The sequence below is a fragment of the Drosophila biarmipes genome, chromosome X (genome assembly GCF_025231255.1).
Source record: "Drosophila biarmipes strain raj3 chromosome X, RU_DBia_V1.1, whole genome shotgun sequence".
Taxonomy (NCBI): domain Eukaryota; kingdom Metazoa; phylum Arthropoda; class Insecta; order Diptera; family Drosophilidae; genus Drosophila; species Drosophila biarmipes.
The window spans coordinates 26720652-26736489 of record NC_066611.1 but is presented as its reverse complement, the minus strand read 5'-3'; the positions used below and the strand labels follow the sequence as shown (position 1 = coordinate 26736489).

The window sequence follows — 15838 nt, the reverse complement described above, 5'->3', positions numbered from 1 at the left end:
AGCTAATTAAATCCCTGAAACTACCTTCTGGGACACCAAAAAGCCGTGGGAGCCATAATCATAAATTAAAAATGAAAGCGAGAAGGAGCTTCTTCTTAAACAGCAGCTAGCAAAGATCAATTTTATTTGGTCGTTCCGATTTTACATTTTATTTGCATTTAGTATTTTTTGTTTAGTATTTATTTTGATCAATGATCATTTATTCGTCGCAGTTGACCCTAAAAAAGCCAGAATTTATGGCTGAAAAGCGGAATTGGCAGCCCTGATCGAACATACCGCACAATCATTACCTTTTTTTATGCTAAATCGCACTCCAAAATCCTAAATTGGTACTTTCCCTACTTCCCCGCACAACATGGCCGGATCGAATCTGCTGACTCAACTGGACAGCATTGACCTCAACGATCTGGTCTATGTGGAGCGTGACCTAAGCGTTGCCCAAAAGGTAAGATAACATAACAACATCTAAGACAACATAAACAAATAATGACACAAACGATGGTTGGGGATTCGATGGTTTTATTATCGGGAAGACCAAGTTTCAGCTCCAAACTGCGTTCTTTACATTCATAAGTAAATATGTTGATGCCTACACATCCATTACAAAGATGTACATTAATTACACAGATATTTGTTCCAGGTAGGCCTTTGCTTCCTGCTTTATGGAGACGATCATTCGGACGCCACCTACATACTGCAGAAACTATTGGCCATGACTCGATCAGACTTCCGGCAAAGCAATTTGCTAATGCAATACGCCAAATCCCGGCCAGAAGCCTGGAAAAGAAACCTCGTAGAGGCTCTGTGCATCGTTGGGGCCCGCCAGGTGCTCCGCAGACTGGGTTTTCATTGGCATGAGCTTCGAATGCACTATTTGCCACATATTAATGGAATTACCCTGCATATTCATCCTCTTTTAAAGAGTCTCTATAAGATCTGTGAGGAGTTGTCGCTGGCGCAGAGTGGTCGCTTGGTCCTGGATGTTGGCGAGAAGGTGGCGCGACAGGAGGCAGGAGATCCTCTTCGATTCTACGATCACACTTACCTGGAGGTATTCCTGCTAGACTGGCTGACCAGGAGATGTATACGTCTGGGAGACATAAATGCCACGGGCAGCGATGTTCAGCTGCTAATCGAGCACCTTAAGTTAAATGATTTGAAGGAGCAAGCCAAGTTGCTTATAGACACAGTCAATAGCAACGCTCCGGACCAGGATCATGTGGTGGCTCCCCCCCTGACCATCAAGCGAGAGACGCAATCGGACAACCAGCAATCGGCTTCCACAGTCCAGGCGGCTTCCTCAAGTGCTTCTATCCGGCGAGGGAATGCCCTCCAGTTAAGTCGGGAAAATGCAGGAATCGTTTTAATTATCAACCAGAAGCGGTTCCACCGAGACGTCAGCCAAGATCTTGAGGTAAAGGTACTAAGTAAATATACAAATAAAACCTATAATTTCCTGTACAGAAATATCTATCGCCTAGACAATTAAAAAAACGCGATGGGACGGATGTGGATAAGAACCGACTAGTAGAGGTATTTTCGTCAATGGGTTACAATGTGGAGTCACACGACGATGTGGATCACCTGCGCATAATGGACCTCATTCGCAGGGCCTGCGCCAGGTCCCTATTGCGGGATTCACTGGTCGTGTGCATCCTAAGTCACGGTTTTGAGGAGGCCGTCTATGGAGCAAATAGTATCGCGTTGCGGATTACGGACATTGAAAACTTGCTCTGCAGCTACGAAACTCTTTACAATAAGCCCAAGATGCTAGTCATCCAGGCTTGCCAGGAGGAGGTCATCAATGAAGACAAGCCAAATCAACGGGGCTTGCCCGTACGTATTTATACCCGTTACTGGTAGAGTAAAAGGGTACACTAGATTCGTCAGAATCTTATTGTATTCTTCATTTTCAGTTTAAAATCGATGTGACCACGCAGTCGCCAGGTCAACATGTTAATATGGTGCGGGCCATATCCACAGTGAATGGATTTCCCGCTCTGCGACACACGAATATGGGTAGCTGGTTCATCCAGAGCCTGTGTGATGCCATCGATCAACATTCGGCCAGGTAAATAGCTCACAAAGGCAACGGATTTAACTAGTGCTTACATATACATGTTTTCCATAATGCCCAGTGAACACATTGCCGACATCCTAATGATTGTAACCAACGAAGTGTCGAAGAAGCGGGGAAAGAACAACGAGTCAATGGTGCCCAAGTCCAATAGCACATTTGTGCAGCACGTCTACTTGCCACCTCGCCAGTGATCGCAAAATTCTGTAGTTAGTAAATGGTACAAAGATCCATCTCAAAAACCGATACGACTGTTACGCCGTTTTTTCCTTTTTGACCACTTTTAAATATATGAATTCATATTTGTTGCAAGCGATACAGTTTTGTATGTCTTTTTTACGTTTGAAAATTACGAATGATATGGACGGCTTTCATATAAATAAAAACTTACATGCATTAAGAAAGAAAAAAAATAAATTAATTTGGTTTTGTGATAACTTGACCGACATTCCTTATTTAATCTAAATTGTTTGAATAAAATTGGAAAATGTGTTTTCATTTAAACATAAAAATGAGTAAGATTTGCTGGGCCCTTAAAAATATTTATTTTTATAGTTTATTGGCTTCAATACTAATTTAGAATTTAAAATTAGATAATTTCTAAGAACAAACAATTTAATGTTAACCTAATATTAAGCAGGGCTATTTATGAAGTAAACTTAATTATTTTTTCGTCTTTTTGTCGACTTCTTTTTCCTTTTTCGTTTTCAGTTGTTTCCCCTTAGCTGCCTGCTTCTCATCTTCCGCTTCCATATTGTCCTCGGTAACCTGCTGCTGCTGCTTTGATGCCATATTTGACGACTTAGAATTCTTGGCCACGACTTGAATACTTTCTAGCAACTTCTTGCGCTTCTGTGCACCTTGGGCCAAAATCTTTTGCAGCAGCTTCAACTCTTTTGGACTGCAAGGCTCCGTCTCTAGTTGATGCACATATCTGGCTAGTTGCGTCTCAAATTCCTTGGAAGAGGAGCTGTGATCTCTAAAAGCTGTTTCGAGTCGTCTGAATTGCTCACTGATAAGCTTTAATATCTGTGCCCGCCGGAAACTGCGTGTTTTCTTTACATCCAAATGGGAGGCTAAGACAACGGCCAGCGGGGCAATTCCTTGCCATTGACTCGACTGGAAGAGAGCTTCGAAACTAGCCAGCGATAGGCGACTACGCCGATTGGCCACCCACAGGTCTAGGAATTCGACGAGCATAGGCCAAACGGCACTGTGCTTTGGTTCCCTAGCTCCTGAACCCTGGCATATCAGGTAGGCGAAGCATTTATCCCGCCAAATAGCGACCTCTCCCTTTGCCTGTCGGTTTGTGGTTTGCTTGCTATCCTCATAATCCTCCTCTGACTTCTCCTCGCTAGACGACATCAGCTGCTCAATGGCCTCTAGAATGGGTGTCTTATCTGGCTTTGCTTCAAATTCAATATTCTTAGCGAGCAGTTTCTTGAGTAACTTCAAACTGGCCTCTCGCAAAGATTGCAGTTTGGCATCGCCGCTGCAGTGACGGTACACCTGAAAAACGCAACACAACACGTCCAAGATCACCGATTGAGCTGGTTTCTTTGATATGAACAGCTCGAGTAAATCTAAAGCGCGAATGCGGAAGTGTAGCAGTCTGGTGTTATCTATGCGTTCCGATTTGGTGGGTCGTTCTTTCTCCTGAGCTTTGCGCGACTTAGGTCGGAACAACTGAAAAGATCGTTCTAGGGCAGCATTCAAACGCTCACCCTGCTCCTCGTCCACATCGTTCCAATCTACGCTACTAGCGCCATCCTCTTCGGCGTCATCTTCGTTGACCAAAGCCAGACGTACGCTCTCACGAATTTGTGCTAAATGAGATTCCTCATCGCCTACATCTTCCTCACTATAATCCTCACCGTCTGAATCATCGGTGGAATCTTCCTGCGATTCTTCCTCCTCTATTTCGTCATCGCTGTCCTCTTCGCCTTCGTCTTTTTTGCTTAAGGGATTTTTGCTCATGTTCAGTACTTCAAGAATCTGCTCAAGGTTAGCATGCTCAAGGTGGGGAATCAAAGCAGTGCCGACCAGGTTCACAAACTCACGCCAGAAGTGGCCCGTTTGTAAGAGCAACTGCAACAGAGCATCTGTAAGCACATCTTGCCATTTTAGTTCCTCGTTGGCCTAGATAATACAAATTAATTATTAATTATAATTACGCTGGTATATTGGTTTCAATTTGTTTTTTCTTACATTCTTTGTGCTCGTCTCCAGAGCATTTTTTCGGCAAATAACAAGATCCTCCAAAACAGTTACAGATAGAGGAATTTTTGTGCACAAAGATAAAGAAACAAACAGGATAAGAGCCTCAAAAGTTTGCGCAACGAAATCAGTTTCTTTACTGGGATTTGCTAGCAGCTTTTCCACCTCTTTCCATACATTTTGCAAGGCTTTATTCCTTGGTGAACGCAATTTGCTCTCCGCATCTGGTTTTCCCAGCTCCTTGTTAAGATAACTCAAAGTCTTTTGGAGCAACTGACAAAGAGCTGGCAGACCAGAGCACTTGTGAAGCAGAGACCCCAAAAAGATTTCCTCACAACGCGCCGCACAATGGCGACTGAAAGCGCTAGCTTTGGGGGCTTCACATGGCTTATTATCGGCATCTAAATAGAAGAGGCCAGCGACCAGCAGGTGACGCAACTGCTTCTGCCGCCATTTAATCTCCTGGTCTAGCTTTGAATGCTGCAGGAGTATTTGCATCTGGTTAAGACAGTGCACTCGATTCACTCTATCCTCTTCGTCTAAAGAGCTCAGTAGATTTTTGTAGTAATCGTAGAGCTTTTGGAGGCTATCGACGCTTAATTGATTGATCAATTGCTGCGTAAAACGTGGCAAACTTATCACCGAATCCAACTGCAGTCTGTGGTCCAGCAATTTTAGCAGAAGCTGCAGCTTGATTTCCTCATTTTGCAAATGCTTTTCGAAACTCAAAACCAAGGATCCTTCAAGCTTAAAGCAGATTTCACGCAGCTCCTTTTGGGAGGGTTTTTTGGCCTCACCTATATCTCCCTTTGACAGTGACAATTCCTGCAGCAAGAATTGCACACATGAAGTCGTAAAAATATCTAAGATATACTGTTCTTCTCTTTGCTCGACGTTGAGTATTATGTGAGCCAGTACTTGGACCACACAAGCCTTGGATGCATTGATTTTAAGAGGATGTTTGGAATCGCAGAACTGCTGCCAGGCGATAAGCGTGTCCTTCCCACCATTCGTCAGGAATATAGCCAATCTGGCGTAGACACCGTCGTTGTGAATGGTGGAACCGGAAATATAGAGCTCAAAGAGCTGTTCGAATACAGGTTTTTTTGGCCACAAACTGGCAATAAGCTGCTCCCGTCCCAAAATAGAGGGATATGTAAGATGAACGGCAAGCAACAGATCGCAGGTGTAAACCTTCAGGGCACCCAATGGCTTATTTAGTTGAGGTTGCAGAAGGGGCCACACGTACTCCTCGAAGATGGCAGCTGGCAGCTATGCAAAGTATATAAGAAAGCATAAGCATAATCGCCTTTGGCGAACCTCAATCACCAACCTGCTTGAAAGAGTCCGCTAAAATATCAGCACACATGGAAACCAGGTACTCCCTGCCCTTCAGTTGGGTCGCTAGTATCTGGTAGACTGCCGACACCAGTTTGGCCTCGGCTTTGGCGAACTGTGGTGTCTGCAGGATGCAAAAGGCTGTAATCAACTGACCTACGGCGGCTAGCGAGTCCTCCTTGCCCCTCTGCTGGCTGCTAACTGCCAGATCCCGCTTTAGAGTTTCTAGAACCTCCAAAGAATCAATAGCGGGCACGGCGCTGAGAATGCAGTGTATATAACTAGCGGCCAGGGTCACTGCCTTAAGGTCATCTGCTCCCGTAGATCGGACCAAGCGTTTGAGCACATAGCAACTGGTGGCAGTGCGCTGGTGTCCAGTAAATTTAAAAAAGGTTTAATGTAACTACTCAGGTACCTTGCGGACCACCCACCTGTTCAATATTGGTATCGTCCCGCAGCAGCACCACCAGTGAATTGATCATTTTCTGGTTCAGGGGACTGGCCTGGATCTTTTTAAAGATCACGAAAACGGCTTTGTTGATTTGAGACATCTTTAGGTGACTATTGCTCGGTGTGTTCTCCTTTTCTTCTGGCTCCGATGGCTTCTCCTTCATGGACACCTTTAGAATCTTGGCCGGTCTTCCCGCTTCCACGTCCTCTCCCAATTTCAGGATTTTTTGGCGTTTGCGTTCCCTTTTAACCTCGGCCTTGATTGTTCCTCCATTAGTTACGTTTTTATCCGCCTTGGCCTTCATTTTCGTTGAGTTTCTATGGCTAATTTAAGTAAATTTCTTCGTATTTAATTTACAACGTGAAATTTAAGTTGCACGTGTATGGCGGAAAATCATCGATATATTGTCTGAATCTATCGTGCTCTATCGAAGTACACAAAAATACGTTCATACTTACAGTACAAAAACAGTATTGCTGTTTTTTTTTTTTCTAATTTAAGCGAAAAACTCTTACTTTGTAAAATTATTAGTAAGGTAGGGGAAATAAATGTGATGTTTTAGAATAGCAGAAATGCTACTAGAGCGTTTGGTCAAAATGTATGAAAGATCTGAACAGCCGTTTACCAATATTCTGCGATTAAACAGTTTAAGGAGTACCGACTTAATAACTAGTATATTAGTATAAAAATACTAACAAGCGCGAAGTGACTCAAAAACTAACAGGGATGTTAACTTCGGCAAGACGAAGTTTTTATACCCTTTCAGTTATAAGAAATAATCAACGTTAGTAACACCATGTTAAATTTGTAAGAATATTTCATTATTTCTCTGACCATTTCTTTGAATGCTATATGTTAGAGTCGTCCGATTTTTATTAAATTTAATTCGAAATTCTTCAAAATATAAAAGTTTTTATTCCCAATATTATAAGATAATATGTAAAAAAAAAACACCGAAACTATAATATGTCTCATATTATTTTCCCAGTAAGTTTCCGATCGTTTCAATGGCAGCAAAATAATATAGGCATCCGATTTTGATAAAATTAAATTCGAAATGCCGAACTAATTAAAAAATGTATTTATATGTATTTTAAAAAAGACGAAAGATATAATTTTTTCATATTATTTTCCCACCAATTTTTCGATTGTTCCTATGGCAGCTTTATAATAAGTTGTTCGATTTGATAAAATGAAATTCGAAATTCAGAACTAATTATAAAATGTTATCTAAGCTTAGGAGGTTATATGTTAAAAACACCAAAGATATACTTTTTTTTAGTTTTTTTTTCGATTATTCCTATGGGAGCTATAAGATATTGTTGTTCGATTCGGCTAGTTCCGACTTATGTATATACTACCTGCACAGGAAAGAAGACTTTTGGAACAGTTTCAGCTCGATAGCTTTAAAACTGAGAGACTAGTTTGCGTAGAAACGGACGAAAGGAGGAACATGGCTAGATCGGCTCATCTAGTGATGCTGGTCAATATCTGCTTCACTGCGTTGCAAACTTCTGACTCTAATCAATACACCCTCTTAAGGGTATAATAAATTAAAATTACAAATTTAAATAAAATCCGTGGTTGGAGAACCAATCGGCAGCTGTTCAATAAATCAATTTAAATTATTTTTATTTAATATTTTGTTTTGTATAATAATAAATCTACAGTTTTAGGATTCCTAAATAAATAATAATATTAAAAAACTAGACTTAGAGTATGATATTCAAGATTTGTGCTCCTTGTTTGTTATTGTTTTTACTGTAAATGTTTACGTATAAATATAAATGCCTAAAGATTTACAAAGATATTCACTGGCTAAACATTATATGGCGTTGCTTGGTCGGGTTGGTATGAGCATACGTGAGTATATCGTTTAAGTTGAGTATGCAAAATAACTCGGGTATATGTGAGTTGAATATAATAAGAACTATATTGGGGGCTGAGTTCTAAGAAACTGAAAATCTGGTAAATAATTTATGAAACTCATAAAACATGATTCACTATTAAAAGTTCGTAAGAAAGCAAAGACCAAAAAAATTAACCAATTTCAATTGGAATAAAGTCTGGCTTATTTAAAGAATGTCAAATCATTTTTTCGAGTTGATGTATATATATTAATATGATCCTGGTTGCTGTTTTGTCAAAATTTCGTACGGAGTGGCAATGAAATCTCCTTGTTTTGGAATATGTAATCACCTTTGACCTTTGTTACTCTTGATGGCTTATGCATTTTTATAGAGTATTATACAAAACTAGGGTTTCTGAAAGTATGCAAAGTTCAGGTGCAATCGTAAGGCCCGAAAAATTCGGGCAGTCCCGGATCTCACGCAGACCAACGCGACTTCTGCAGCTCGATTTGTCCTTCAAGAGTCTTAGCCAAATAGATAACCAGCAGCTGAATAAGCGCGATGCCCAGAGCATTGCCGGCAATCACATACAGATTGTGCTCGGCCCAAATCCTCATGACCTCGATACAGCCGCTAGTCCAGATCCGTTTCCTGGCCTCTGGAACCTGCGTCTCTTGGACACCGTAGCCGCACATGATGTTGACCAGTCCTGAAGATATGTCTGTTGCATTAATGCAGCAACTGTATGGCACTCCACACTTTTCCACCGACGGCGAGCTGCAGTTGAAGTATTCATTTTTGCCTGTAAAAAGCACATGATAAGGGTTTAAAAGTATTTTATAAATTAGATAATTAAAAAAGGCTTTGGAATAGTTTTTAAGGATTAACATTATTATTATATTATGTTATAAAAGAAAGAAAGAAGAAGAAACACACATACATAAAGAATTATGAATGGAATATTAAGTCCCTGCTGTTTTTCCACCAAAGCAAATATTATTTTCTCAATATTATGTTTAGTTTTATCTGACTGAAAGCTCTTACTAGAGCCAAAAATTTAACTCAATGTTAACATTCCTATGATAGATATAAATCTACATATCATTTTGACATGCATTGAGACATAAACAGCTAAACTAGACTTTGTACATTCCCCGAGATTCCTTGTGGTCTAACTCACTCCAATCCTGGTAGCCTAAATTACTGAGACCACAGCACTTAAATTCCTGTTGAGCAAAGTCAATGAAGTTCTGTAAGTCCGGATCGTCGCGATACGAGTGGATGATCTTGTCCGTGAACTGTTTCTCCAGAAAGGTATTCATATACTGCGGGCAAACGAAGCAAATTATGGCTATTGGCGGAAATAGAACATTAGTCGGGTCACAGTACTGCAAACCGAATTCCACGGCTCCCAAAAGGCACGACTCACCAATGGCCATCTCCAACAGGAAGAAGAGCAGCAGGCACACAGAGTACGCCTTTAGCAAGAAGGTGTTCTCTCGCAAAGCGCCCAAACATCCGAAGAAACTCACCAGAAAGATGACCATCCCGGCTAGAATCATAACCAGGGAGATGTTCAGGATCACATCGTAGACGTTTTCCAGTCGCACCGACCCGTTGGCCTCCTCCCATTTATCCATAAAAGCATAGATCCCGATTCCCAGGAGCAAGCCGCCAAATAACCAGAACATGAAGTTCAGCATGAAGATCATGTACTTGACGCACTGGCTCACGTATGTGAAATGATGCGGATGCATCACCTCGTTTACCTCGATCCCACTGTAGCCGCGACCCCCTGCGACGCCCCCGCCACCGATACCGCCCCCTTGATAGCGGTAGTTGCTCATCCTCAGTTTATCTGTATCTTTATCTGTGTTCAACCGATTTCACTTTTTGCTCTCCACCCAAACGCTCTTTTCACCGCATTGGCAGTGCTGCTTACTATTCGTTTGGTTAATCTCTCTTAATGTATTGTTTAGTTGATCATTTAGCAAAAGTTAAATGAAATGTGTAATTATAAACAATGAAAACAATCGGACGGTTTCGACTACCGATTATCGATAGCGGGGTGGAACAGCTGGTCCGGGCCCACTAGGCAGCGAAACTGTGTTTTAAGTTCTAGTAATTGAGTTTGGCGGAGCGCCTAACGCTAACAGATGTGCTTTTAAGGCATAACAAAAAGCATATTACAACAAAAATAGTGATTTTGCAACGCAACAATCGGTTGTGTTGGTCAGTGTAATTCTCGGCCTATCATCCCAAACCAAAAAGTCGTTTCGGCTGACCTTTGAGCTGGTACAACGTCTGGTCTGGGATCGCTGATGGATCGTAGCACTACATACATGAATCAGCCGATAAAGCCAGTGCAAATCTCATGGAGAGAGGGTCACTATCGGAAATCGGGAATCGATAAGCTGTCGCCGCTGATAGTACGGAATACAAAATACTTGGCGTATTTAACTGCTGTTCGTCGGCCCGACCAAGTTTCAGTTGCACATACTTTCCACTATGTACTTCCTGCTGCGCTTCGTGGTTTTTTGTCTGGATCCTTTGGGCTTGGGACGACGCTTCGTCATCCGTCCGGCCTTGAATCTCTCCTGGAACGTCTACGATCGCGTCCGCAGCAAGGCGGATGAGAAAGTGGGTACGGTGCGGGAACTAGTCCTCCGCCTAGGACTCATCGCCTTCGCTGTGGTCCTAATCATCTGGCTGGCAGTCTTCATGTACGCCGCGTTCTATTACTTATACATGCCGGCCATATCGCACACACGACCCGTTCACATGCAGTTCAAGTGAGTACGAATCTAGTTTTGGAGCAGAGCCTTGCTGCGAAGGTATCATTTTATCTACGCCGACCAACTTTTGAACTAGACACAATTTCCGCTGTTGGCCGGACCAAGCTGACCAAACTTTTTTTAACTTTTAGCCGATGCAATCAAGTCCATAAATATGGTCATAATCTTCCATGTTTCAGGGTTTATTGGCCCGATTGATAATTGTAATTGCAGTCTAGTAATTTTTGCTATTGCACTATTGTTATTTGTTTATTGTCAAGTTTTTTGATTCTTGGTTATCTATTCTAGACTTAGCACCCACTTGAAGTCACATTCAAAATGCACTGATACCATTTTATCAAACGTTTTGCAGAACCTGCTTAGAGACCAGCACACCCTGTACCTTTCCACATGCCCATGTCTCGCTGACGAAGAAGCAACAGCTTCTGATGGTCGGCCAGGCTTATAAGGTGATCGTGAATATCGATATGCCGGAATCCCCACAGAACCTGGATCTTGGTATGTTTATGGTGTGTGCCGAAATGAGGGACTACGATTCGATGCTCCGAGGACATTCCTGCCGATCTGCAATGCTGCGATATCGGTCGCCACTGATCCGCATGATCTCCACCTGGGCTTTAAGTCCGCTATATGTGCTTGGCTGGAAGGAGGAATTCCAGCAGGTCCCGGTAGAAATATTTTCGCGGTATCTGGAGGAGCGGCAGCATCCCATTACGGATGTGTATGTGGAAATACAGTCGCAGAAGATCCAGTTCTACACGGTGACACTGCATATAGTGGCCGATTTTACCGGTCTGCGGTACATTATGTTCAACTGGCCAGTGCTGTCGGCCATAGTGGGTATGTTGCCATATATCTGCCAAATCCGCCCTGGGAATTCCCCGCTAATCCTATTTTTATTTTCCAGCCATTAGCACCAATTTATTCTTTATACTGGTCATCTTTCTGCTCAGCTGGTACCACTGGTCCGACGCCAAGTGGTTACAAAGCGTGCAAATCAAATACGCCCGGCTCACGAAGTCGCTGGAACCCGGCGTAATCCTCTCCAAAACGAGCAGCCTTCGGGACGATGATGATTTGTTTGCTTACGGCGATAAGTCTGACATTGCAGACGTGGGTGGTGACACATTGAGCGATGCGGATGCAGGTGATTTGGTGTTGGTTAAGAAAGCTGCAAGCGGCAAGGAGGCTACTCAGGATTCATTCCGTAAGCGTCATGCGAAAAAGACCACTGCGGACCACTAAGATGAGAAGGGGCTGAAATAAAAAAGAGGCACTATTCACCACCGAAGCAGAGACCACCGCCCATGCTACGCTTGAGCCAAAGACTAAATAGATTTTAGGACTAAGTTAGTAAACACAGTTGCCAAATTAAGTATTATTGTTTGTACCTAAAGCAGTCTAATTAGTTCAACATTAATTCATTTAAGTGGTGGATATTTTGTTTACTTAGAAATTACAGGTATTTAGGCATTCCTGTTGATAGGGTCGATAGAACCATACATTGTTACCCCTTTTTTTCTTGAGCAGCTAAATTGTATATTTTATTTTTGATTTCAACCATTTTAATTTAAAATGGCATAATCTAATTATTTCGTATTATAGAATAAAAAATTCGAGTTAATAACTGCTTAGGCGTAGGAGTTCTAAAATGTAAATTCGTCCCCAAGGGTACTCCTTTTTTTTTTGTAAGGTTTTTATAAGCAGCAAAAAACTCTACATCAACGTACTTAAAGAGCGCAGTTCAACAAATGTTTAGACTACTTTTGTTAGAAGGTCACATACAGAAGTGACCTATTTAGAAAATATTTTCATGCTTCAGCTTCATTATCGGTCTTATTTTTCTGCGATTCTGTGGCTTTTTTACCCGCCGCTTCATCCGCTTCAAAATCCCATTCTTCATCATCATCAAAAAGAAGCATGCTGAGCAATGTTAACTGTGTGTTCAGTATATTTCCCACGTTGATTATCCTTTCGCCTCGATCCTTATACGCCGAATGGGCATCGTCACCAGATTCTCGATGGACAACTCGGAAACCGCGTCGTTGCCTCTGCTTCATTGCCTTTTTTGCTTCCATTTCATCTAGTTTTTTGATCACATTCTGTGCCACAGTTCGATTATTACGAACGTAATTTCGTCGGCAGCAGGGTAAATTCTGGATACAGCGAAAGAATCCCGAAAACTCCACTCGCAGAAACTGGAAGAAATTAATCCGATGATCAGTCTCCGAGTCCCTCATGGTCTTGGCAATGGTGAAATAATCGTTGATCAAGGACACAAAAACATTAATCAGGAGCACGATGATGACGAAGGCCAAAATGCCGTATAGAAGAATGCCCAGCCATTCACCACCGTGGAATAATTCCGATGGCTTCACCTGCGCACTGAAGCCAAAGGAAAAGCACATGCACATCACCATGCTCTTAACAAACCTATTAAAGTTCTTGCTATTATTACCATTTATGGTCACGACGGCGAAGCAGAAGCCCATGAGGAATATAACGATGGCGATGGCCGTGCTGGCCACTGCCGCCCAAGCCAAATAAAGGGTCCGGGTAAATAGCTCAAAAACACTGGAGAACTGCATGACGCGCCATAGTCTAAGCGTAGTTATGCATATTAAAAATCCAATCGTGATCGTGGTCAACTGATGCATGCGCGACGGTCGTCGAAAGTCAATAAACTCCATTTTGCTGGCACCCTCGACCTTCTTCATCATATTAGCTACTAAGGCCTCGCGCAGAATCACCAGGACCACCACCATTAGATTTACCAGAAAGATAAACAGGTCCAGCTTGTTCCAAATGCTTTTAAGCAATCGCGGCTCGTACCAAAGTTTAGTGGCCAGCGTCTGGGAGAACTGAATGAAAACGACGACATATATAAGCAAAGCCAGCAACCCAGTATAGGGCATCTGATCTACGTCCTCCAGTAGCTTGGCGCTTTCCACCTGAACATCCGGCACTAGGCCGCCAAAGGGGGTCTTCTCCACTCGCAATGTGCAAATGCTAAAGAGATTTACATCTACGTTGTAAAGAGTAAAGTCGATGAACACCGCCGAGGTGTTTAGGGTCAGCCAGTGGTATTCGTTAAGGTAGTCCAAGACCTGTGGGCAACGATTTCAACTCAAATTCAAAAGGATTTTTCCGAGTAACCCCCACTTACTCACCTTCATGCTATTCCCCGTGCTCCGGGCCAGCAGACTGACGTAGCCCGACAGCTCCGGGTAACTGTTAAGGTAGCCCACATGATCAAAGTTCATAAGAAGACCGTCCAGAAACTCGAAGCTCACCGTTATGGGGATCCAGGGTTCATAGATCCGCCAATACTTATCAGCGTAGTGCAGTCGACGGTACGGCAATTGCCAATCAGGCATATAGTACATATCTGAGAACTCCGGTGGGTCCAAACCGATATCCGGATCAGCCACTCGCAGCTGGCGCAATCGAATAACTCCCAAGAGAACCGTTTGCTCCGCATGAACCCAACCAGGGGCAGTTCCAGTACTCGAATTGGAGTTGAAAGCTATTACCAGGGTGGATTCAATGAAGTCATACAGCTGGTTTAGAAAGTAAACCTCCTTTAAACCCGTGTAGTCTGTGTGGTTAAACAAAAACAGATCCTTGATGATCCTGGTATTATGATAGAGTGTTTCATCTCGCGTAACCAGAACCAAGCACATCAAGCAGAGGAAGTACTGCCCGTAGGTAAAAAGATCATGGGCAATCAACTTGTACTGCTCGTTGAGTTTCCAGTTCCTGTACTGCGATGATATTACCAAATTGGATTTCTGGCTGTCCAGGCGTTGCTTCAGGAAGTCTTTGCGATCGTGTTTATATGCTTCATCGCTCATAGGAGGTATATAAATCCTCGGCGGCCAGAATGTCCTGTCTAAGGCAAGGATTACAAACTTGATGGGGTCCCCGATCAGGTACTGGAACATCAGAACTATCACCATGCTGACCAGCATAGTTTTAAATTTGACCACCTCATGTTTAAATCCGGCAAACACCGCGATCATAATCATGCAGGCTATTATTATCCCAACCGTTATCGCAAACATGGCTAAATGCGTTTTTTTCGCATTCATTTTAAAGGATTGGGCTCAAAAATAGGTTTCCGGTATTTCTGTGGTTTTTTAAAATCTGGTTAGTTTTCGAATGACGAGTTGTTGAACTTTAAGACTCACTAGATGACAGTATAATAATATTAATGAACTGACAGCATTGTTAGGAAATTTATTACTCGACATTTTTTTGCAAAATTGCTTAAACAGAAAGAAAACTATTTATATTTCTTATTTTTTGAATTTAAGAATGTTTAAAAGGAAGGAGCAGAAAAATTTACCAAGTTAATTATTTATTAATTATTTATTTTTAAGCTATTTCCGAGGTTATTGTGTACTTAGACGTGTCAACCACCTAGTGGCTTTTAGAATGGGTACCCAAAACTACATGTCTGTGATCCATTACTTGAGTAATTGAATACCGATTTAGAAGGTTGATACCTCCATAGGTTTATTTTAAAATTCTCTAATAATCTGCATTAAAATATTACTTTAAAAAGAGGGTCAAAATTTTAGCCTACATTCATGTTCAATTTTTCCGTATTGCTAGTGGCTTTTAGAATGGGCATTACTTAAGTAATTGAATACCGATTTAGAAGGTTGATACCTTGATAAGTTTATTTTAAAATTCTCTAATAATCTGCATTAAAATACTACTTTAAAAAGAGGGTCAATATTTTAGCTACATTCATGTTCAATTTTTCCGTATTGCTAGTGGCTTTTAAAATGGGCATTACTTAAGTAATTGAATACCGATTTAGAAGGTTGATACCTTGATAAGTTTATTTTAAAATTCTCTAATAATCTGCATTAATATATTACTTTAAAAAGAGGGTCAAAATTTTAGCCTACATTCATGTTCAATTTTTCCGTATTGCTAGTGGCTTTTAGAATGGGCATTACTTAAGTAATTGAATACCGATTTAGAAGGTTGATACCTTGATAAGTTTATTTTAAAATTCTCTAAAAATCTGCATTAAAATATTACTTTAAAAAGAGGGTCAAAATTTTAACCTTCTTTCGTGTTTAATTTTTCCGTATTC

At 41.7% G+C, this 15838-nt stretch overlaps 5 protein-coding genes across 10 annotated transcripts; 2 read left to right on the top strand and 3 right to left on the bottom strand.

The window, feature by feature from the left end:
• Positions 1 to 228: 228 nt before the first annotated feature.
• Positions 229 to 2393, top strand: LOC108024254 (caspase-8). Of its 6 annotated transcripts, none has more exons than XM_017094141.3 (5): positions 233 to 445; positions 641 to 1414; positions 1465 to 1836; positions 1917 to 2071; positions 2139 to 2393. In XM_017094141.3, exons 1-5 carry the CDS (start codon positions 356 to 358, stop codon positions 2269 to 2271), a joined length of 1524 nt encoding a protein of 507 aa, XP_016949630.1. In that variant the 5' UTR covers positions 233 to 355; the 3' UTR covers positions 2272 to 2393. The 6 variants fall into 6 exon arrangements, with proteins under 6 accessions (XP_016949629.1, XP_016949628.1, XP_016949630.1 ...); XM_044093061.2 differs by having other exon boundaries at positions 234 to 445; positions 923 to 1414; XM_044093060.2 differs by having other exon boundaries at positions 312 to 445; positions 645 to 1414.
• A 205-nt stretch (positions 2394 to 2598) lies between these two features.
• Positions 2599 to 6482, bottom strand: LOC108024218 (myb-binding protein 1A). Its single transcript, XM_017094083.3, has 4 exons — positions 6064 to 6482; positions 5628 to 5999; positions 4286 to 5566; positions 2599 to 4216 (listed from the first exon to the last, which is right to left on the bottom strand). The coding sequence occupies exons 1-4, from the start codon at positions 6385 to 6387 to the stop codon at positions 2741 to 2743; spliced, it is 3453 nt and encodes a 1150-aa protein (XP_016949572.1). The 5' UTR covers positions 6388 to 6482; the 3' UTR covers positions 2599 to 2740.
• Positions 6483 to 7698: 1216 nt separating this feature from the next.
• On the bottom strand, positions 7699 to 9981 carry LOC108024249 (tetraspanin-33). Its single transcript, XM_017094131.3, has 3 exons — positions 9363 to 9981; positions 9114 to 9284; positions 7699 to 8735 (listed from the first exon to the last, which is right to left on the bottom strand). Exons 1-3 carry the CDS (start codon positions 9778 to 9780, stop codon positions 8410 to 8412), a joined length of 915 nt encoding a protein of 304 aa, XP_016949620.1. The 5' UTR covers positions 9781 to 9981; the 3' UTR covers positions 7699 to 8409.
• A 40-nt stretch (positions 9982 to 10021) lies between these two features.
• Positions 10022 to 12362, top strand: LOC108024260 (seipin). Its single transcript, XM_017094146.3, has 3 exons — positions 10022 to 10725; positions 11081 to 11568; positions 11636 to 12362. Exons 1-3 carry the CDS (start codon positions 10442 to 10444, stop codon positions 11971 to 11973), a joined length of 1110 nt encoding a protein of 369 aa, XP_016949635.1. The 5' UTR covers positions 10022 to 10441; the 3' UTR covers positions 11974 to 12362.
• Positions 12363 to 12433: 71 nt separating this feature from the next.
• LOC108024108 (polycystic kidney disease 2-like 1 protein) lies at positions 12434 to 14972 on the bottom strand. Its single transcript, XM_017093886.3, has 2 exons — positions 13899 to 14972; positions 12434 to 13835 (listed from the first exon to the last, which is right to left on the bottom strand). The coding sequence occupies exons 1-2, from the start codon at positions 14817 to 14819 to the stop codon at positions 12540 to 12542; spliced, it is 2217 nt and encodes a 738-aa protein (XP_016949375.1). The 5' UTR covers positions 14820 to 14972; the 3' UTR covers positions 12434 to 12539.
• Positions 14973 to 15838: the final 866 nt, after the last annotated feature.

Coding starts and splice junctions, on each gene's coding strand:
- LOC108024254 (XM_017094141.3), top strand. CDS start 356: ATGGCCGGATCGAATCTGCTGACTCAACTGGACAGCATTGACCTCAAC. Junction 446..640: donor ACCTAAGCGTTGCCCAAAAG/GTAAGATAACAT, acceptor TATTTGTTCCAG/GTAGGCCTTTGCTTCCTGCT. Junction 1,415..1,464: donor ACGTCAGCCAAGATCTTGAG/GTAAAGGTACTA, acceptor TTTCCTGTACAG/AAATATCTATCGCCTAGACA.
- LOC108024218 (XM_017094083.3), bottom strand. CDS start 6,387: ATGAAGGCCAAGGCGGATAAAAACGTAACTAATGGAGGAACAATCAAG. Junction 6,000..6,063: donor ACGATACCAATATTGAACAG/GTGGGTGGTCCG, acceptor ACTGGACACCAG/CGCACTGCCACCAGTTGCTA. Junction 5,567..5,627: donor TAGCGGACTCTTTCAAGCAG/GTTGGTGATTGA, acceptor TACTTTGCATAG/CTGCCAGCTGCCATCTTCGA.
- LOC108024249 (XM_017094131.3), bottom strand. CDS start 9,780: ATGAGCAACTACCGCTATCAAGGGGGCGGTATCGGTGGCGGGGGCGTC. Junction 9,285..9,362: donor CCTGTTGGAGATGGCCATTG/GTGAGTCGTGCC, acceptor TTCCGCCAATAG/CCATAATTTGCTTCGTTTGC. Junction 8,736..9,113: donor TTTAGGCTACCAGGATTGGA/GTGAGTTAGACC, acceptor TGCTTTTTACAG/GCAAAAATGAATACTTCAAC.
- LOC108024260 (XM_017094146.3), top strand. CDS start 10,442: ATGTACTTCCTGCTGCGCTTCGTGGTTTTTTGTCTGGATCCTTTGGGC. Junction 10,726..11,080: donor CCCGTTCACATGCAGTTCAA/GTGAGTACGAAT, acceptor AACGTTTTGCAG/AACCTGCTTAGAGACCAGCA. Junction 11,569..11,635: donor AGTGCTGTCGGCCATAGTGG/GTATGTTGCCAT, acceptor TTTATTTTCCAG/CCATTAGCACCAATTTATTC.
- LOC108024108 (XM_017093886.3), bottom strand. CDS start 14,819: ATGAATGCGAAAAAAACGCATTTAGCCATGTTTGCGATAACGGTTGGG. Junction 13,836..13,898: donor GCACGGGGAATAGCATGAAG/GTGAGTAAGTGG, acceptor CGTTGCCCACAG/GTCTTGGACTACCTTAACGA.